Genomic DNA, 22,476 nt, shown 5'->3' on the forward strand with positions numbered 1-22,476 from the left:
TTATTGAATTAACAAGTTTTTCATAGAAACCTTAGACAAAGTTTTAATAATACAGAACTGATCATTACTAATTCTTTTGGTATTCATTATACTATTAGTCACAGAGCTCACTCATGCATTTCCAAATTTCAACATAATCATTTCAGGATGAGAAGTATTATTTTTTCCCCTTCCCAATAATTTTTCCTTGGCATCACATTTCATACCCTCCCTCTCCGACTGCCAGGAAAGTGTGGTTTGGGGTTTTAGGGGCTTGGGTTGTTTTTCGGTTTTGGTGCTTTTGTTTGTTTGTTTTCTTTGTTTTTGTTTTTTTTTTTTCAGAAACAAAGTTTACTACGGTTATTTAATTTCTAAGAAAATGCATGTTTAATTAACTTGTTTATCCCCATAACACATGCCCACCTCAGTAAAGCTAAGGGACCAGGTTATATGACGTCATGATGACAAAGAAATAATTGGCACTTGTTCATGCAGCCCTGAAGAAAAACCTGTAGCTTGACATCACACACAATGCTGCATTGACAAACTAAATGTTGGGGTAAATAAAATAATAAAAAACCCCACACTTTTTTTTTTCTTAATTGGAATGGGTAGAGGAGACAGAGGGTCTGAGGGCCCTGCTCCCAGTCTGTTAAATGGTTTTATGTGTAGACATGGCTTTTCATCCTGCACAGTTGTGAGGAGCTCATTCCTTTCCCCAGGACTGGGAGGCAGTTAAGCCCATCAGGCAGTCTGTGCTCAGCAAAATCCTGCATCCCTTTTCAGTTGCTTCCCAAATCACAGGTTGAGCAGTGCTAAGAAAGCTGCTGAGGCAGTTCTGCAGCAAGCAGTGCTATATCTGCACCCCACGAACTGCACTCATCAACCAGGAATAAAACAAACGAGCCTGAAATCACTTGTTTGAATCTCAGATCCCCCTCTCAGGTTTCACTTCAGGGACAAGGAAGCTCCAAAAACAAGACATCCCTTCAGGATTTTATAAAGCTGACTTCAGCTGCCAAAGGATTCTGCCGCAGCAACACCAAGAAAGCTTTTGCCTTGAATAAAAATTCACTGCAAATGAGCAATCATTAGTCAGCTGCATTTTTCATATAATTACTGGCAGTGAAAAAGCAAGCATGCAGGTTGCTGTAAAACAAGGTCTAACTACTTCCACCGAAACAGAACAGAAGCCATTCACATAAGTTTTAGTGGGGGAGAGGGAAATCCTTAGCACTCCCCCCTCCTCTTCTCTCTCTGACTGGTTACAATCTGCTTTTTTTGTAAAGCACATTTATTGTGGGAGTTTGATTTGAAAGAGTTTCAAGTAATTTAAACTTTGGCTGCAGGCATACAGATCATTTAAAAAACTGATCTTCAAGTGTTTCTACATGTTAATAACATTTCTGGTTGGTGCTATCAGCAACAGTTTTAATTCTCAACCTACCAACTGAAATATTCAACACGTGCCAGGAATTACCTGGGATGAAATCACGTAGTACAAAGTTAGACAGCCTGACAGGAATCCCTGTGCTTCTAGTTTTGGTGCAATGCTCGTATTTTGGAGTGGAGAGGTTTGGCGTTGGGGGGTTTCTTTAGGGGTGATCATTAGCTGCCTATAGCTTTTTTTAAACCAAGGAACAGCTGAAAACAAGCTGCATTCCAATTCAAACTAAAGCTCAACTCAAATGCTCTTTTCTTAATGGACCAAGAGTCATCTGTCCAGATATTCACATCCTCATGTTCACAAAGCACCTTATTACTCCATGTGCACGTCTATGTGATCTCACTATCTACATCCATTATTATCCAAGATGAAGAACATGAACAGAATCTGGCTTTAAATGAGAGACATTAAATTAGGAGGTGCTATTTCAGATTCATCCTTTCTGGAATTGAGGTGCAAACGCAAGGTGCACGTTTCTCTAGGAGTGTGGGAAGTGGAAGTGCCAGCTTGCTCCATTTTGGTACCTCTCCTCATCAGCCAAAGAGACTCCCATCACCAAAAAGACATAGCTCCCACTACATTTCAATACTCTCCTTGTAAAAGGCAAATGGGCTTGATAAATGGTAGGGAGAAGCCAAAAAAGAAAATAAAATAAAAGCCAGTTTCATTCATAGAAACAGCAAATTTTTTGACGAAAAGGCTTCCAGTGTTACCTTGTAAATCCAAGTGCTAAGCCTTCTCAGCTCACAGGTCTGGCGAGAGCTTGTTAGCAGCAAAAAAATACTGGCTAAATGACCCTAACGGAGCAAACTCCTGCAGCACCTCAGACATTCAGGAAGAACACTGTTTACCACTGAAGTTTAGTTAAATATGCACAATTTTATTTATTGAAGAGATTAGGACAAAAACATTAAACCAAATACATGACAAAGCACCAGAGGCAGTAAAACCCCACCATGCACATCACCAATCTTTCCTCCTATAAGGTACTTATAAAATAAAAAAAAAAAGTCCTTCTTGACACAGCACCATCTTCAGAGTGTAAAAACATTACTCCTTTATATTCTTAGTTACCAAAATAGAACCAAGGCAGGTCAGCTGCAGCTAGCTTTGTCTCTTGATAAAGAACTGTGAAACATCCTCTTGAGAGTGGGACCATAACTTTCCTGCAAGGCAGGCAAATAGCATCCATACGTCAAATGCCAAGTAGCTGTACGCACATGCCACATACTATAATTAAGCACAAATTCAAGTAACATTTACATACTACAGAGTCCACATGTACCTACCCAAAAAACATGACCACTTCACAAAACGTATACAGGCAGTAATATCAGAACAACTGAGGTACTGGAAACACAAATATTTATGCCAAGAGATTTCAATATCATACAGCAATATAAAAGCAGTAATAAAAACATTTGCCAGTCTAAATCAAATAAAGCTATCTAGAAAAAGAAGCTAAATAAAAAGTTATTTAGGGACAGAAATACCTGAACAGAAAAGAAGTGTGTTAACTACAGCATGTAACATGTCATCCCAAGTCAACCCGTAATTGAAGTACTGGCTTAATACATCACTACTGTGACATTTTCTTCAATAAATAGAATAAGTCTTGACAATACAAAAGGTGCATATTACTGTGTATGTTTCAAGAGGAATATCTGTAATATAAATGTTCAGCTTATTAATACCCTCTTATTTCTTATTCTGGACATAAACAAAAATCAAACCCAAACAATTCTTTTCCCAAGTTGAGAGAAATTCAAAAGGAAAAAAAAAAAAAACCAAAACAACACAATACTCTTCTTCATTTATAAAGAGCCCTCTATTTACACGTGGGCCAGTTAGTTAAAGAAGAGATTGGTTCTCAGATAAAGACACGATCAAGGGCTTTCTGCCCCCTCTAGTCATACACGTGCAGCATGGCAGATATGGAAGCCAGTATCTCATATCTTCAAAAAAAAATTATACAGTTTTCTTCTTTTTTTCCCCCTATTATAGCAGTAATGCATCTGGAAGTTCGAGTTATAATAGCTTCCTGCAACAAACCATTTGACACAAAACAGAACAGCTTGTTAAATGACAGTTACTTCCCCTTAAGGGAACAAAGCATTAAAATGTCATTTCCTGACAAGAATATTAAGTAGTTTATTTAGAAGAAATGAGTTGAAAATAGCTATCAAGAGACATGAACTGAAATTTTGTTTGTTTTTAGCACCCACTTTTCATGTCTGTCTTTGTGCACCTAATTTTTTTCTTAAATTAATCCCATTAATTATTAGACATCTGATTAAAAAAATGTTAGCCAATTGTACTTTCCCTGAATAATGGCTGAAGTTAAATATCTAACAGTGCGATGCCAAGATGTGAGCTGAGGCAAAAAAGTTTCTATTTGTTGTGAGTTACCACTATTTTTAATGGAACAGAAACAGGAGTGATACAGCTGCACCAGAATTGGCATGTGCAGTCTCCTTGGCTCCAAAAAGGTGAGAAGCTACAATTGCTCCATGCTGCCTTTTCTCCTCCAAATCAATCTAACCTGATAGCAAACTCCCCCCCGCCCCCCCAATCTGTCCCCATGCTACATTTGTTATATTAGCTCCTTGTGGAGGTTCCTTCTCAATTTGAGGACCTCTTGAGTGTCTTTTGCTACCAAGCTAGGCTGATGCAGGATGTGATTTAACACGGTCAGGAAGGGCTCCTTCATGTGTCCATCTCCAGGTTGTGTACCTTCTGAACACCAGTCTTTGTGCTCAGTTAAAGAATGGGTCCAAGTCTTCTTCCATGTTGACATCAGGCACCAGCTGATCTGATACTTCCTTAGCACCATATCCTGAATTCGATACATTAAAATCTGTAGAAAACCATGGATGGTCCAGAATTTCCTGTGAAGTCAGCCTTTCTGATGGCTCCCGACGCAGTATGCTACGTATGAGGCATTTTGCCTTGGGGGATAGAGTTTCTGGAATGTTGAACTGCCCACGACGGATCTTACTGAAGAGGGAACTAGGCTCAATGTCATGGAAAGGATAGCGTCCAACTAGCATGGTATAAAGCATGACACCTAGACTCCATACGTCCGCTGCTTTGCCAGAGTAGCTGCCATTTGTGTTCAAGATCTCTGGACTCACATAGGCTGGGCATCCATGCTTATCAGAAAGAGAGTCATCATTTCCTCTTAAAATATAGGCATCTTCTAGACTTTCCAATTTCACTCTAGTCCTGCAGAGAAAAAAAAAAAAAAAGACAAAACAAACCAAAACCATCAAGGTAAGCAAGCATCAAAACACAAATTTCTAGCTGTTACAGTTACATGGTTATAACAGTAACACTCTACAGAACTTAACAATTACAGAAGTTCATAATTTTCAAATCCAACTCACAGCACTTGTTACAGATAATTGATCTGGTTCTATACTGGTTAGAGATGCAGAATATTGCCACTAACAGAGCTATAAGACTTCAAATACAGGTATGTCCAGTAAACTCACTTTCACCTTTTTTAGGACAGTAATAATTGCCATATTAATGTTTGGTAAATTTTACATAGACGTGATTTACAAAACAAGACAAACCTCACTATTTTTTTCTGTGCTGGCTGCACTCTAATGTATCTGTGTAGGGCTCATGCCCAAATACAAGCCTAGCCCTAACTAGGCAAGGTTATTTTGACACCTTCACACTGGTGAGCAGTTACCTGCACCTGTAATTCCACAAGTTTCAACAGGACTAAAATGGTCACTCTGACCCTAAATGATCCCTCTGACCAAATAACATTTTTCTTTATCCCAGCATTAAGGAAGAGCAATTTTTACAGATTTCAGACTTCCTAAGTAGACCTTTGGGCAAACGGAGATCAAATGCTGCCAACATTAACAGCAAGCTTATCTATCCAGCCAAACCAGAGGAGCTCCCTGTGTTGGAATGAATAGAGAGGCTAGGCTAGCAAAGGGCTTGCAGAGGGATGACAGGGATGCCTTATCTAGATTGCAAACTCCTTTGGCCTTCAAAGCACTGTGAACTTGTCATTGTGCTGCAGTAATTATCTCTGCAAGAGAATTTTCTTCCCTTATAGGATATCACACAGGAGCAGAAAAAAATTATGCTGAATTGCTTGTCACAACACTAGATGAACATAACCTTTCTCTCCTTTTAATTGTCAGCACTAGCATCTGTAACTATATTTAAAAAGCCTTCCCTGTAAAAGGATTACCAATTGTCCTTCAGACTATTCACCAGCAATGGTTGGTTTTGAGAGCAGAATCACTACAACACAAGAAGACTCATCCAATGCATCTGGATGGAGGAGTGACCTAACAGTAGCACAGGCTGTCTTTTCAACAACCCAGGATCATAGCTCAACTTTGGGTACTACCATCCTCATCCCTCAACCTCACCAGTCTGTATGTTCACTCTTAGCCCTGTGCCGTGGTCATGTTGCCATACCACAGACATTCACAGGCAGGACTGAACTTCATCTCAGAAAGCAGAACCCACAACTCTAAAGCACATCATTTAACAGGCACTAAAACAGACAAGAAAAGCCCTGTTTCTTAAATGTTTACTGAAGACAACATTGCTTGGGCTCGAGTTGCCAAAGACAGCTGGGCCAGCTTTGGCTCACAGTGAGTTCCAGGGCAGCTCAGCACTATCTTCTTTGAACCAACAGAGGAACATTTTACTCCAGAGTACTGCAGAGGCAACAGTGCCATAAACTCTCATAATGACACTTGGACCTTTTCAACAGCTAGAGACATTTACTAGCAGAGGTGAAAGCCCCTTTGGCAATGTGCCTCGCATCAGGAAGTCATAAATAGAGAATTCAGAATACCTGGCTCCCAAGCACAGTGTGTCAAGGCGAGCTCCTTCTCTCCCTGAACAGGCCAGTGTTTTCTCTTCCCATGCACAACACACCTGCTTCCTGACTCATCCCACCGCCAGCCTAACAGCGCTTCTCCTGGCCATGGACAGCCCCCTCACTACCACTCAAACAATACTTCACAGTAGCAACACCTCACACAGGAAGCTTGCTCCAAGGAGAAACTTAACTATAATTATCAAGACCACAGCAATTTCCCTCTGTACACAGCTCAGAGGGTCCAAAACAAGAGCGTGACTAGAGGAGAGTCCTTTCATGATGCTCTGCTTCAACACATTCTTGCACCTGCACAGCATTGGAAGAGAAGTGAGGAGAAACACCCAGGAAAAAAAAAAAGAAAAAAAATCAAAAACAAAACACCAAACATGCCATGAAGGGCAATGAACAGAGAGAAGGAAATGAAAGGGAAGGCAGGAACATGAGCTGTGGTTCCATTTGCATTGCCCACCTCAGGTTTTCCATAGAAAGGTATGCGTAACAGTATAATGGTGAGGCCAGCTACTCCAACATGCACTAAGGCACTGAACTTGCCAGACAGGAAAGCATTGACTCACTCCTTTTAACAGAAGCAGAACACACACACTCGGAGAAGGGCAGAGGATGCTATTTATAAGCAACTTACAGGAGGGAATTCACTCCCCACACATGCCCACCTGCCATCCCGGTGTCAACAATGCAGGGAAATGATGTTTACTCTCCCATCCTATTTTACATTTCTGGGAATTGCCAAAGGATATAGAGAAACTTCAATAAGAGCCTTTATTTTATAGAAAATTACTGGAATTCCCTAGTCTATTTTCTACAATGGATGCAGTACAAAACTGCAAAGAGCAGACTGCAAGGTGTTTTCTCCAACAAGAGAAATCATTTCTTGATAATGAAACAGAAGCAGTCTTATCCCTGTCTGGCTTTTCTTGCCAGGTGCTGCATCCTGCAGCCCTCTGCGCATGCTACAGCAGGTTCTGTTTAAGCAAGCAAATCCAACAGCTGGCCCTTATCTGCCTGCTCCTCCGTAACCTGTGGCCAAATGAAGCAAATGATCACATCAGATTTTTCATCCTGCTGACTTGACAGGCTTTGAGGAAATGAAAGGTCCCACATTAGACATAAACACAACCTTAAGTCCTCCTCCTCACCAGTTCCCAAACCCTCAACCAGCAACATCCTCTTGTATAAGGTGATAGGGGTGAAATGGCCCCTCTGCAATGAGGTGGTGCTGCAGAACAGGTACGGCACCCACACTCCTCTCCAGGCAGGGACCCACTTCCCTCACAAACTGCACTAACTGCAGCTCTTGAGGACGTACTGCCAGGTACCTGGCCTTGGTGTGACTTTCTCACCCTCCCAATGACCACCAGAAGCAACCCAGGTATTCCCATTTTCATTTGTAAGGTTGGATGTCTCTGCAGAAGGTGGTAATGCAGGTTCCTCATCCTTACAACAAGGGGAGTACAGGAGCAGGGCTCTTGGGCTTGCCCGCTCGGCACAGCCGGGGCACAGAAGCGCTCACCAGCTTTTCTGCCACGGTCCCTGGCATGGCCCAGCCAGCGTCCCTCACCGTGACCCGGCACCTGGGCTGGGGAGACCCACTCCAGCCTGTTCTCAACAGGGGCAGATGACTTCACGTACCTCAGCCTCACATACAGAATGTAATCTGTAACCATACTACCACTGGGTAATACGCAGGTGTGAACAGCAAATCTCACCCCCCGTTTTACAGACATTTCATACATCTTTGAGCAACCAAAAAGGAGCAGCCTGCCTCAGGAGCTGCTATTTCCCAGCACATAGCACCCAATCTCTGCGAGAAACAGCTTCCAGCTCTGGCTGGCCTTCCCTTCCTCCACATTTCAAGCATTGCCTAAAAGAGCTCTTCTTTCTACAGGCTTTTTTTTTTTTTGGGGGGGGTGGTGGTGGGGAACCAGGAAAGAGGAGAATCTAAATACACAAAAATGCAAAGACAGGCTGGATGAGAAGCAATCTCTCTCTCCCCCGCACACACTCTCTCAGAGGAAGCACTGAAATCAACTATCCAGGAAAAAGACTAAAAGCCAACAACAACAAACAGACCCTCAAAATTGCAAGTAGTTTCTGAGAATACAGAACCTCCACAGCAGAGGGTGGGGAGTGTCTCCAATTGCAGACTAACTGGACAACCCTAAATTCAACACTTGGCAGGCAAGGGACAGAGTCAAAACCAAACACTGAGATGCGAAATCACAATCAGCTTTGAAGTGCTTCCCATCCCAGAGCAGAAAAAGGACAAACAAAAATATTTTTTTTAAAAAAAAAAAAGTCTGATTTCTAAAAAAATTCTCATTCTCAAAATAATTAGCTTACATCAATCAACTGAAGGACCTCCACATGAGAAAAAAAGTTTTCCAAAAACATCAGCATTTGAGGAGTTCAACCATTCAAATAGCTGCAACAAAATTAATCCCTAAAGTTGAAATGTAAGCTATTGCCAAAGCCGGATGAGAATCACTCTGTACACATACTGTAGGGCAACAAAGACTTTTGTCAAGGCTTACGTAATTACAGTACATAATTTCAAGTTTTAATGCAGACCCTGAATAAGCACTTGGAAAAAGAGCATTATGCATCTATCAGATCATTGATAAAACACTGCATTAGTCTAATGCATTAAAAAAAAAAATACAACCCTGAATCATGGCTATTTAAAAAGGGGAAGCTATTCTGCCTATGAATGCTTTCCCATTACTGGTGAATGAAACCACAGAAGTGCAATCAGAGGGCAGCAGCAGCACTCAGACGGGAAATGCGTCTTTGTCCCCATAGAAACCGTCAGGGAAACCCATGAAAAACAATACCACTCTGAATTTCTTATCAATATGCCATTCATTACTTGACTGCATTCAGACTTTGCTCTTCAGTAATGTAACAAAACCTAATCAATTAAACGGCTTCCAGAAGCTTCTTCAGTGCAAGCTCCTGAGTTAGCACCCGTCTCTGGCAGACAGCTTTGTTGCACATCCTACACTTTTTTTTCAGTGATCCGCATTATTCCTCCCTGCAGGGCTTAGGGGCCACTGGCAAATTGCTATCCTGCTTTTTGACACGGAAGCCAGGGCTGTAAGAACCCTACATTCACACTTGCTCTCAAAAGCAAACACAATTTCCATACCAAAATCAGCAGAATTATTCAGAGGGCTCTAAGCTCACAAAGCAGGAGAAAAAAACAAACAAACAAAAAAAAACCAAAACAAAACAAAAACACAACAACAAAACAAGCCTGGAACATTTAAAACAAAAATACTGACTGAAAGACTAAGTGTTTCAGAGGAAAATATCCACTGCAGTGAATAAACAGTCAGCAGTAAAGGAGCCCATGCACAAACTAATGAAAGCAGTTGCTTCTAGTCTGTCCCTGAAGCCATCTTCATGGGAAGTAACACCTGAACCACAGCTCAGCCACCATTACCATCTTGGAAACACTAACTGCAGATCACTCCCACAATTTTAGTACAGCACCATCCCCAGATGACAGCCAGATCAGCTGCTTTGGGAGATGAAAGGAGCCATCCTGCTATGGGCGCTCTAGGTACACCATCCACTTGCTATGCAGGCAGGTCAAAACTAGCTGATCCAGATTTAGAAATTCTATACAGCAGTCTCATGCCTCCAGAGATCAGAAAACAACCATCATCACCATCTGAATTGCCGTTTTATGAATATGACTGCAGGTAAATATAAAATGGCAACTTCTAAAGGGAAGAGGTGCCTCACAATACTCCCCCTACACATAAAAAATGAAGGCACCCAACCAATGCTATCTCATATTTCAACATTACTCTGACTGAGGCCAGAAAAGCCTTTCCCTAGGTAGAGGCACTCAAGCCATCAGCTGCCCAGTACATCAAGGATTGCTCCTATGTGGCCAATAATTTACAGGTCATTTAATCAAGGTCTACTGCTAGCACCCCATCATAAAGACAAGACAAGCACGAATGCAATCATGCCATTAGAGTCACAAGGCAGGAAAAAAAATGAAAGGGAGGTTTAAAATCGGAAACAGTTAACTTTTGCTAGTTGGTATTTTTAACTAACGGAATCTCTCCTAAATAACACAGAAGTAGGCTGCTGTCACAAAGACAGTGAGATGAGGAAGGCAGCTAACAAAATCCCATGCAGATGATTTGCAGCTTGGTGCAAAGACTCATTCTGAACTCAGAACTACCCAACCTCCTCCGGGGGCGGCAAGGCACAAGGGATCAGAGGGGAAATGTTATGCCATCAATTTAAATCCCTCTCCTCTCACGTAAGATCCCTTCCAGTGCGTAACAGCACACAGCTTGGGAGTTCATCACACCACATCCTACACAACTTCAGGAAAAAAACAAACCAAACTAACCCTGCACAAAGGCTGTCAGACAAACCGTCTCTTGCATAATGAAACAGGCTCAAGGATATGTTTCAAAAGACAACTGGGACTCGGAGGAAGCCCAGGTTTACAGGATGAACCTTGTTCCTAAGGGAAGATTCCCTTACTGGCACTTCCGCAGAACAAGGAAGCTTCTAAAAATTACATATCCCCCACCCTTCCTCCAAAGGGATGCTACTGGCACACTCATCCCTGCCTCACACCCCCTTCCTGACGTGCAGGACCAAGCAGCTTAGGGCTTTTAACTTGTTTTAAGCTGACTTTCTTTCTACAGAATTCTACTCAAATGCTGAGATCACTGCCTCGCAGACCTCCAGGAAGGGCTGGGGCCCCAGAGACCTCTGCTTTACAACACTGAAATAAGATTGCTGGGAACAGCCTGCCCTGTATGTCATATACTTAGTTTCTTCCACGCCCTCATTGCCTAAGGAGACAACACATTCCCCAAAAAGTAGGTAGGTAGGTAGTTCTCTGTATGGTGGTGTGCAGGCTCTTGAAATCCATTGCAGGCCCTTGAAATCCATTGCAGGCCCTTCCATGGACAGGTTCAGTTACAATACTACAAGGAGCCCATTATTTGATAAGCATCTGGCTCTGGGCAGCTACTTCACCTCACTTTTATCTTTTTAGATCCATTGAAGGTCAGTTTTAAAAGGCTCTGCTGTCAACCGTATGCTGTGTTCACCATCTTTTCTAGGTCTTTTCATATGATGTGTGGTGAAGTGAAGCTCCACAGGGAAAGGAGATCAAAATTTTGTTTTGTTAACATAACTGCGTGTTGTGAAAAAAGCCCTGCACTTTCTGAGCCTGCAGTGGGTGCTCAGCACTTCTAAGATAAAGCAATGCCATTTTTCACAACCCTACTAGAAACCCTTTGCTCAGGTGTCTGTAAACCTGTCTCCAAGCTACATACATCTACCAAAAAGCAGGTGCTTAAGACTAAATAAGCCCCAGTTTGGCTCATGTTCAATCTCCACCTTTCCTCTCCCTTTCAAGCCTGAAGTAATCTCATGCTGTGATAACAAGGACCATTAGAAGAAAAGGCAGCAGAAGAATCTCACCACGACAGTCCACTGCAGCTGTTGCTAGCTGGGCTCCCTGCCTCACCTCCAGCACAGATGCCCACAGTTGTCCTCAGTCTCCACTCAAGTCAACAGAGTTATTCTTCACTGAGTCTATGGATGGAGGTTTAAAAGTCTTTAAAATTACCAGCTGTTGAACTGTTAATGCAAGATATTTCAAGAGACATCTACTTCCAGGGACTGGTTAAAGCACCAGTCGACTGATCAGAGAGATCAACCCCATGACTGGCATCTCACGAAGGGCACCCAACCATGTCTGGCATTCCGTAACACAGCATTCAGCCAGAGGCGCCTCTCAGGAACTCAGAGAGCGTGGTGGGCAGGACACGGGGACAACCTGCAGCAGTATACCCCAGCCTAAACTGAGGCCACCAAGCAGGGCTCCCCGCCCACTCCAAGCATGACACAGGGCTGTACCTCAGTATTACCCTTCAGCAGAGCAAGTACACGAGGCTGCAAAGGGGAAAAGACTGAAGAAAGAGTGAACAAGAAAAGACACAGGTCCAACTATGAGCCAAATACCAAAAGATACCACAGTCCAAGGGTAAAACCTTCTGCAAACTCCAGAGACAGGTGCTACAGCAAAGGCTCTCACAACTCACTGTCTCACTGAAGGGCCTTGAGCTGCCTCAAGGTTCACTGGACTTCCTTCTCATGTCAAGGCCAACCAGCAGCTGACTTTTTCCTGGCTTTTGCTTACATTTATGACCTTAGGCACAGGACCTAAACCTCTATAACTATCTATGCTCTCAGGAGGAGATTTAAGCACTTCACAGGGCTGGTGTGACGTTCTACATCTGCAGATAGCCTCTCATGCCCCACTGGGAAGGGTACCAGACATCAAACAAATCCAAAGTGCATTGGTCCCAGGAACACTGGGAGAAAACAGAGGCTTGGTAACCAAACCACATGAAAGCAAATGGGAGCACAAACCCTTCTACAGAAAACAGTTGTGCAACCACTTCATCCTCTAGCCTGACAGCCAAAGATTTGCCCCCTGTGAAGAAATTTGCCTACCTCCCCATATTCTACGAATTACTAGGTTGAAACCTGACCTATCCTTCTCCATTATTGAAGACATTATGCTCTTTGGTCCTGTGGTAATGTGAAGTGCTTAAAATGCAAAACAGATGAAGACTGGTTTATTTCTAAACCTTCTGGTATTTAAAGAGCACTCCTATTTTGTTTTATTTTCTTCTACTTTAGGACTCTCTTTCTAGGACTTAAGGAAAGTGTTAACTTACCTGTTCTCTATAGAACTTTAAGCATAACAGCAAGTTTTAACACTGCTGGGAAAAAGTGACTGACCGCATTACAAGTTGACAAGTGCTTGGGAGCAAAACTACTAACTGTAAAAAAATGCAAGGTCCACCTGGAAAAAGGTCAGTGTAAGCAGTCTGTATTTTTGGGGGAGGATCAGGTTTGTATCACTAGGATTGCAAACAACATAACTAGGTCACCTTAAAACATCATCCAACCAAAGCTGAGAAATTCTAGAGGAAAAAAAACCCCAATGTTCCAAAAGCACCAAATAAATACGTTATGCTAACACAGCCTTTCGAAATCAGTGTATTGCACTGGCTGCCTTCCCATCGCACAAAGCAAAAAGTGTCAAATTCTATTTATTTTTATTGAAACCCACCCGCCTCATATTTACTCAAAGAACACAAGAAAATTATAAATTTCTAAATACCAAAATTATTTTAATTTTCCTTTCAAGAAGTATGATAAATGTACAAGGTCTTTAAGCTTCAAATATTACGACAGCTAATATTTTAATATAATTAAAGGCTTAAAAACACACTAAAGGAATTAATGATTCCCTGACAGCAGAAATGTTCTTGTATTAAGAAAATCACTGTAACAACCAACACAGAAATGCTTGATTTAATTTTGAGATCTCTGAAGTGATTCTTTCTCAAAGCATCTGCTATATATCAGACTGATGAACTGCTTCATCAGCTATCTACCATGTATAGTGCCTTTTTTTTTTTTTAGCACAACCCAAAAAACCCTGCCCATTCTCAACATCATTATGGGACATAAGCTAGAAGAGCACAGTTCCTCTCTGCCCAGGGATCTACTACAAGGACAGGCTGTACAGGAAAACTAAATACCATGACATGAGCACAGCAAAAATAATCAAAAGCAAGAGCCCCAAACATCAACATTGACCTGGCTTAATAACCAGGACAAGAAGAAACTACCAACATGGATGGAAGCAGAAAACATACGAAACAACATGTTTTATCTCCACTGTTTGGATTCAAGTTTCATTTAGAGCTTTAAGGGCTCAATTTTTAAAGTATTCAAGAACCTTGTAAGTCCTTTATAAGAGACCCAGCATGGCAGGCCTATGTTTTCAGTGATCTGAGATTCCCTGCCCTCATTTAATGGATGTGCTGCTGCTTGTTAACTCAGTCTTACAAAACATTTCCAGCCATGCTGTAATGTCTTAGAAATTCTGCTTCATCAAGATCAGCTGCAGTTTTAAGGAGCTTAACTGAAATTTCAATACTACAAGACTGGGTACTTCTCCTATAGTTTAAAAATGGAACCACAGACACACCTCCCCCCAAAAAAACAATGCCTCAACCTTCTTTTATACAAATAATAATAATAAAAAACACATAAAAGAGATAAAGTCTAAGACATACACCATTTTCATGGAACGTAATTCAAAATTTCTGCAGTTCAGGATTAAAAGAAGCTACAAAATCCTTTGAAACATAAATTGGTTTTGTTTGTTTGCCACACTGTGGAATCTTGGATTTCACTTTAAGTGCTAATGTATGTACAAATACACCTTAATAAGACATAACACACCATCACAGACCACCTCTGATTTCACACATCAAGTGAACATCACTAGTAAGATTAGGACCTCTACAAAATGCTCAGCACTACCAGCCTCCAACATGACTTTTTTTCTACCTCCTTACCTCCCCATTCATTACAGACTTCCCAAGGCACTGCAGTTTGGAGCATCCAAATAACATGCATTCTTAGCAGTGACATCAGCAGGAGCAAAGAGCACTCATGATGCTGTTAGATCAGGAGTCTGAATCTTTGCAAATTCCATCTGTAATTTAGATAACGGGAATGGGGTGGAAAGAGTTTCAATGTGGAATGCACCCATCTGCAAAACCTCAGGAGCTCTAATTCAATAGGAATTGAACTACCAGGATATCATTGGGATCAATGGAAGGCGTATGTACTAAGAAATGCTTTAATTGATTTTCTTGTTTAAATGAATGGAACTGCTTCCATACATCCTTCACATTCTCTCTGGCTCCTCCAGTCTGGCAGCTCTCAGCTAAGAGCAGACATACTAAAAAAGAAAAATTTTAAAAAAAATAAAAGAAGCAAGCTTTCCATTCATGTATTGCCTGCATGATGGATTTCCCATCTTTTCTTCTACCAAAATAAAAGCTCTGAGTCTTCAAGAAGAGCAAGTTTCAAAGCAGTAGGTACTGAAGGTGAACTGCAATAAAAACAGGCTTGACGAAATAGTTAGGAAAAGAACTGCTAAAAAGGAACTCCACTAAAGAACAGGTGACAGGCAGCAGTGGAGTTCACATACTTTTCTCAAAACATCATTTTCACCTCCTTTCTTCCTCTTTGGTCTATTAGCAGTATCAAAGAGCAATAGATAATGCAGCACCCATCTTCCAGGTACTGCTGCCACCATGTCTTCTGAAAGGCAGGCTGCTCAGCACGATGGCATCCTCACCAGCAGCATCAGTAGCCTCAGGGAAACACAAGCTTGGAGGGGTGCAAGCAACACACAAAACACCTCCGTGAACCCAGAAGGGCCAGGAAGATTTTTCAGCCTAAATATAGCATCAGACTGAAAGTGATGACTGATTACAGTCTGATGATCAGAGCATGTGAAAAAAGACAGTCACTGTTTGGTTCTATTTATTTCTATCTCACACTATTTCATCTCTGTTTATTTAGCAGAGAAAGGATTACAATACCTCTCTGTTCACAAATCAACATTACATTCAGAAGAAAAACGCATTATGATTAGCCTCAAAATAACCAGCAAGTCCTATTTGACCTTTAAAGTGAATTATTGTATAATTAGAAGACAATGTTCAAAAGTGAGTAACAGTGTGATTTTGCAGAGGATAGTTACTTTAAAAACATTCATAAAAGCGAACACTGCTATTATAGTACGCACCACTCTTCTTGGGTGGCTAAAGGATTTGGCCCTGTGCCTCATGTTGCATTCAGTTCCTAGTAAGAAGCAGGGTAGGAGTTCAAAAGTATTCAGCACGGGCCCACGTCTGCTCCCACTGCACTGCTGTGAGCTCACACTGCCTTCACTTGGAGCAGCTTTCCCAATTCCTGCCCTTCACGCAAAACCACACAAGTTTACATATATCACCAGGAAAAAAAAAAAAAAGCCGCCTATTTTAATGTTAAGACGTTATCAGCTACAACAGAAAACAACTCCTCCCTCAACTATTTTGTATAAGTTTCCTTATCTGCATCAGAGGTGCTACAATGGTGTTTAATCATTAAACTTGGAGTAAAAGTTGTGAAAGTGCAATTCACATCTATCTGCTTTGCATTTCTCTCTGAATGGACATTGATCTAGTTTCATTTTAGACTTTTTTATTTGAAGAGGAGGAAAGGCTAATCATACACATTGGGGCTGCAGTAGAAAAATAAGGAATAGCTATTTGTTTTACAGTGAATTGCCTGAACTGAATTAAGAAGTGAAAATACATCTCTTGGTTTTCAGTTTGTGAAGAGGTTAAAAGGAGAAGTTATTCTGCAAAACTCAAAATTTAATTAAACTTACACCTTAAAACTTAACTAAAGAATATTTAAACAGGATAGATGGTGGTTGTTTTATTTTAAGGCCAGGAACTTCTTTTTCCTGACCTAATTGTGTATTAGGCTTTTCTAATTCTCTGATCATGGACTTACTGAGCCTGTCAAAAACTTATGTGCCTCAGCTGTTGCTTATAACTTCCCCAAACATCCCCAAATGGAACTGATATGCACTGGTTGTTTTTAACAAAGCTTTCCAGAATATCCATTTCACTCTGCAACAGTTTGAACAAGCTTTCAAACAATTTATAGGTTTTAACTCCAATGGAAAAACATCCCCCCACCTTCTACCAAAAAATGAAGAAACACAAAGGGAGGCTCTGCCCCCATTTACTACCTTTTTTTTTGTAGTGGTCATCTTTCAATTTAATCCCTCAGTGAAAGCCTGAGAATATGCTGGCAGTACATATTAGTCTGGTGCTTTATATGGAACTTGTAAGCAAATACATAACATAACACGACAAAGACCAGTAACCACAAGGAAAGTGATGCGATGTTGCCAAAACTACAACGGTATAGCTATAGCTCAGCATCAGAAACAGCACTTCAACCATATACCAGAGCATCCGGTGTTCCTTCTTTCCCTGTCTTCCCATAAAATCATTCCTTCCCCAAATCATTTACCACCCAGTTACTGAGAGGAGGGTGTGCAGGGAGGAGATATTACCCAAAAAAAAAAAAATTTTCTATGTACCACAACTCTGATACTAAAAACAGGCACCCACATAGCAAGGCAGTTTTAGTCTTAGTATGATTAATGACCACATAATACTCTCACAAGCAGCCTCCATACTCTTTCAGCACAGAAGAAGCTGTCCTCAAAGCAGTCCTTGAAAGCACTAGTGGCCCTTCCCTCTAACCTATATCAGCATTAACCACTTGGCTGTTCTTTCTCTTCATGCCATCTCGCTGGAATGAGTCATTTCAGTCCCTAGCCCTTTTCAACACACTGGATCTTCTGCTGATTTCCTCTTTTTAATGCCAGCAGCATTTACAACAGTGGAGCTCTTACACCAGACACCAATGTAGAGCCTTCCTCCAGGAAGCATCCCCTCCTCAGGAATCAGGGTGTTCCTCCAGGTGGAGATGCAGGGGCCAGGCAGAGATGAAAATGGCACTCTACTCCTAAGCCCCAAGGTAAAAAGGCACATCCACCCCACGATCAAGTTGTGAAGAAAAATCAAGCGTAACACCTTATGTACCACAAATGAATGGTATGGTGACAACAGCACAGCATCCTGTAACTCTGAATATCAGACCTCAGGCACCCCCAGCTGCAAAGTAAAAAAGATCCTTACCTTTCTTCATCCTTGAAAATAAACTTTCGCAGCTTGAGATCTCGCAGTACCAGTCCACCATCATGGCAATGTGCAACGGCAGAAGCTATTTGATAGAAGAGTTTGGCTGCCTCCTCTTCCTTAAGCTTCTTGCAGGTACGAACAAACGAATGCATGTCCCCATAGCTCCTTTCAAAGAACACATACGCTTTTGTCTCTCCAAGAATTATTTCAGTAATTTGGTTGATATTTTTATGCGCAGGCAGACAAAAACATGGTGCTAATAACTCCTGGTAGCAGCCAATATCAAACACCTGCAGGAACAATGACAGTAAAGCCAGGGTTAGCGACACGAAGGACACTGAAGTTACGGTACATCTAATTCCGTTAACAGAGCCATCTCCAAGTACAATTTATGCTGCTGCTGAAGCTGCACCGATGTAAACAGGATGTCACGAGCTCACGGCACTGAGGACAAGACAAAACAGACTACATAACCCCATGCAAAACATACGCATAACCTTGACAGGAAAGGCTAGTCTTCAAAGCTTGTAGCAAGAATAGTTTCATTAGCTAACAGGTGATCAAATTTAGAATGTAATCTGAATTAAACTGTGAAGTCCTGTGATGTATAAGGGCAGCACTCAGAAGGAAACAAGTTTACCTTCTATTTTCCATCCAAATAAATTCAGAGAGGATACAGCCAGTAGCTTCGTATTGAGAGAAGCTGTCATATTAAATCCACCTTGATCCACATGTCTCTCTTCCTTGATTTTATTAACCCATCAGAGCTTTAAGGATTTTCAGATTTAAAATACCATCTGGTGCTATTCATATTTACTTCCTGCCTTTCTTTCATCTCTGACAAACAGCAAAGTCACTTTCACTTTCAAAGTCTCAGTTGTACAATGGCTGTTTATAAGATCAGAAGGAGAACACGGGAAATAGCCCTGCCTCTTGGAGTGCAGACAAATATCCTTCAAAAGGCAAAGACAAAACCACCCTGAACTCTGCATTTCAATCAAGTGCTCCATTAAAAGCAAAGTGTCCCTCTACTAGTAAGTATATTATCACTGATCTTATGAATGAGCTGTAAGAATTAAAGTCTGCTGGGAAACCCAAATATAAAAAGTTACTATAATCTAGTGATGACAAATGAATCAGTATTTGAGTCAGTTGAGAAATGCCCACATTACAAGAAAAAGGAAGACTTCATTGAGAATAACAGAAGTCAGTGTGCTGAAAGAGAATATGAGCAAAGTAGAGGAGTGCTTTTTAATTATACCTGCTCTAGCTGTACTACAAAGCAAGGGATTAGCACTTCCACCAGCATAAAAATTCAATTAATATGTAACTTACTCCTGGGTGTTTTGCTACTTTGTTAAAAAGAATTTAAGGTAGTCATGAGCATTCTAACTGAACACAAAAATCAAGAACTGGTACAGGTATCTAACCAACTGGCTTAAACTGCAGTTGTTTTTCTTCTTTTTGTATTCTAGTATTTGTATTCCAATAGCGGGTATTTGTATCCTCTCCAAGAATGAAATCTCCATGCTTTTTTTGAAGCTTTAAAAAGCTTTCAAAACTGAGACAGATACAGCTTAATCAAAAATTTACCTGAGGCTGCAGAACCTGAGTCATTTAATGCTTCAGAGCGCAATCCTAACAAATTCCTTCTGCAGAAAAGGACCAAAACCCCAAGAAACTGGGACACCCACTCCTCACACACCTTTCTCCACCCCTCTGTACTCCAGCACAGGACAAAACAACCTTAAAGGCAGACTGCCAAACAGATAGCAACAGTTTTTACTGGGGGTAGATTAGCACTGAGGCATTCTGGTGACATGGTGAGCCAGGGAAGCAGAACCAGGGTGGGGAGGGGGTGTTGCTAAAATCCCTGGTGTGTAATTAATTCCAGAGGAGAATTCATTGACATTTGGATCTCAAAACTCATAACTACTACATTGTAAGTAAATGACTCTTCTACAAAGCAGCTGCTATAAAATACAATTTAAGCAGGAACATTCATGTAGCTCAAACCCTCATTGAAAAAAAAAAGCCCTTCCAGAATTCTCCCCTAACCAGACCATCCTGATAATTAATTAGTTACATTTTGTGGTTCTCAGACTATATTAAATAAGTAGGTCTGGATATGTACCAGTAGCATGTTGGGAACAGGGGGGAGGAGATGGGAAGCACTATCATACTGCTACAGACTAGAATACCTTTTATAAAGGGCTTCTTTGTATCCCAGCTTTTAAGATCCCTGGCCTCAATTCAGCAAACGTCCAATAAGCTTCAGTTTGATTTAGTTCTCTCTGGGAATTGGAAGTGAGAAGTTACCATTGTTTGGATGCCACAGAGCCTTGAAGCAAATAACGGCATCTGTACAGGCAGTGGCTGCAGCCAAATGAATCTTGAGAATCATCAGTATGTGTCTGTTATCCAAACCAATGTTCTGCAAGCAATCTCTAAGAGCATCTTCAATAAGACACCAAATAGCAGGTCTCTTAGCTGGAAGGCTACTTGACAAATAGTAGTCATGATACTGCAGGCATTTTGAAGCACACATGAAATTAAGACAAGTTCAGGATTGACAACTGTGTATTCACAAACTAGCAATTCAGGCTAAGACTGTATTTTTGGAGCTAGAAATGGTGCCTTGCATATATGGAAAAACTGGTGCTATGCAAATGTCAGGATCAGCTCAAAAACATACAGCTAACAGGGAAGGAAAAAAAAACCTGAAGTCCACTCTTTGTGAGCTGCAGTTATGCTGTTCGTACTGTTCCTAAAACCGTGCCTTACTACTGCAAACCAAACAGGAAACAAAGAGCAGAGCCCTCGCTTTACGACTTGCTATGCAAGTTCACCTATAATTTCATGCAGAGCAGCAGCTTTGTGGGATCTGTTTCATGAAAAGATGCCAACGTCCTAGAGTGCAGCACCGTACTACTGCACCGAGCAGGGGGTTCATTCTAGAAATTCTCATGTTCTGTTTCAGTTTAGTAACAAAGCATTCAGTTCAGTATGCAATATTAGTCCTTTGCAAAGTCACGGGCCCTTTTTTCCCCCTAAATAATCACAAAGTACTAGGTTGCCTTAACATCAGGTTTTATAACTCAATCAGTAAGCATATTTAAATTGCCCTCTGAACTCCAGCTTTTACAAATAGCAAACAGGAACAATTATCTTCTCTTCCTTGCCACAGCCTAATCCACAACTTCTTATGAATCAAGTATGAGAAAGTATGAAGCAGCAATATTATCATTAACCCCTGAAATACAAATAAGCCTTAATATTTCTGCTTTTCCGTTCTGGAGTTAGCTCAACACCCAAAATTTGCCCAAGATAGCCCAGTGGCACAACTGCGGATTTTGGGAACAATACAAACGCTGCAGGTTGCGTTGCAAGGTTGCAATTTGTTACGTAGTTATAAAAACTACTACTGGGTACTGCCTCGGTTTGCAGGGCGTAAGTCTGGGTCACTACAGACAATGAGAATCGCAATTTAGGAACAAAGGAAAATATCGCCTCAGCCCAAAAAGAAAAACACCCCTGCACAGACAGACACGCATGTGGACTTCTTTTTCCCACAGCTCACCTTTGAATAGTAGGAGCAAACCGAGAGGAGGCAGAGAAAAGGAGGCAGGCTACAAGGAGTGGGACAGCTATTTTGTCTGCTCCTCTAAAAACCGTAGGTGTGCAGGTTTTACTCTTGCTCAGTTGTGCAACGGGGGAGGATGCTGTTTGCAAACAACCTCCACGGTGAGGGAGCTCAGGGTGATGAATTCGATGTAGATTTTTTTAATATCACTTTTAAGACCGAGCTGATGGCAATCTCCCCCCAGCTTCTCCATCCTCTTCTGCACCCCAACTCACAGAACAAGGGACAGGAAAAAGAGAGGAAAAGAGCAGGTCCCAACACCTTAAAATTAGCTGGGGATTCCCTACTCCATTTTGGAAAGTGAGAGTCGGGAAGATGAGTCTCTCTCCTGATCTGAACTCACGTTCAGACCTACTCAAAGCACGGCTCTTTCCAGAACAATATTCCCCGGGTGAGAGGCAGAACTGGCTCCGGGCCACCGCTATAACGTGGCCATTGTGTGGAGAGAGGGAAAAGTTACAGGATGCGCCTTTAATCCTGTCTCCATGCCTTTTGTTTCTCAACTGTTTAATAATTGAGCTACACGACCGTGCTCGGCCCTCCTGCAAGACACGGGAAACCAACATGCGACAGCAGGCTAACCCCGACGGAGAACAAGGAGGAGAGGTATTACCTTGCAAACCAGCTCCTCGCCACTGTGCAGATGTACGGCTCGGAAAACGTGGTCTCCCTCGAGAGGCTCCAACAATAAGTATTTCCCGATGCAAGAAACGCAATGCGACAAGTTCGGGGTCTCCGGCGGGCTCGGCGAGCCTAGATTCGGGCTAAAACTCTGGCTTGGCTCGATGGACCGTATGGACGAGAGCTCCTCAAAATCCTGGGTTTTATTCCGCGGTCTCCCATATCGTGCTATCGTGATAGGGGTTGACCTTTGTATGTTCATGAGTATGGAGAA

At 41.7% G+C, this 22,476-nt stretch overlaps 1 protein-coding gene across 1 annotated transcript; it reads right to left on the reverse strand.

Annotated features, from left to right (window-relative positions):
- Positions 1 to 2,285: 2,285 nt before the first annotated feature.
- On the reverse strand, positions 2,286 to 22,470 carry TRIB2 (tribbles pseudokinase 2). Its single transcript, XM_008940088.1, has 3 exons — positions 22,195 to 22,470; positions 17,936 to 18,228; positions 2,286 to 4,651 (listed from the first exon to the last, which is right to left on the reverse strand). The coding sequence occupies exons 1-3, from the start codon at positions 22,462 to 22,464 to the stop codon at positions 4,183 to 4,185; spliced, it is 1,032 nt and encodes a 343-aa protein (XP_008938336.1). The 5' UTR covers positions 22,465 to 22,470; the 3' UTR covers positions 2,286 to 4,182.
- Positions 22,471 to 22,476: the final 6 nt, after the last annotated feature.

This window comes from Merops nubicus, unplaced genomic scaffold (genome assembly GCF_000691845.1).
Source record: "Merops nubicus isolate BGI_N331 unplaced genomic scaffold, ASM69184v1 scaffold17645, whole genome shotgun sequence".
NCBI classification, from domain to species: Eukaryota; Metazoa; Chordata; class Aves; order Coraciiformes; family Meropidae; genus Merops; species Merops nubicus.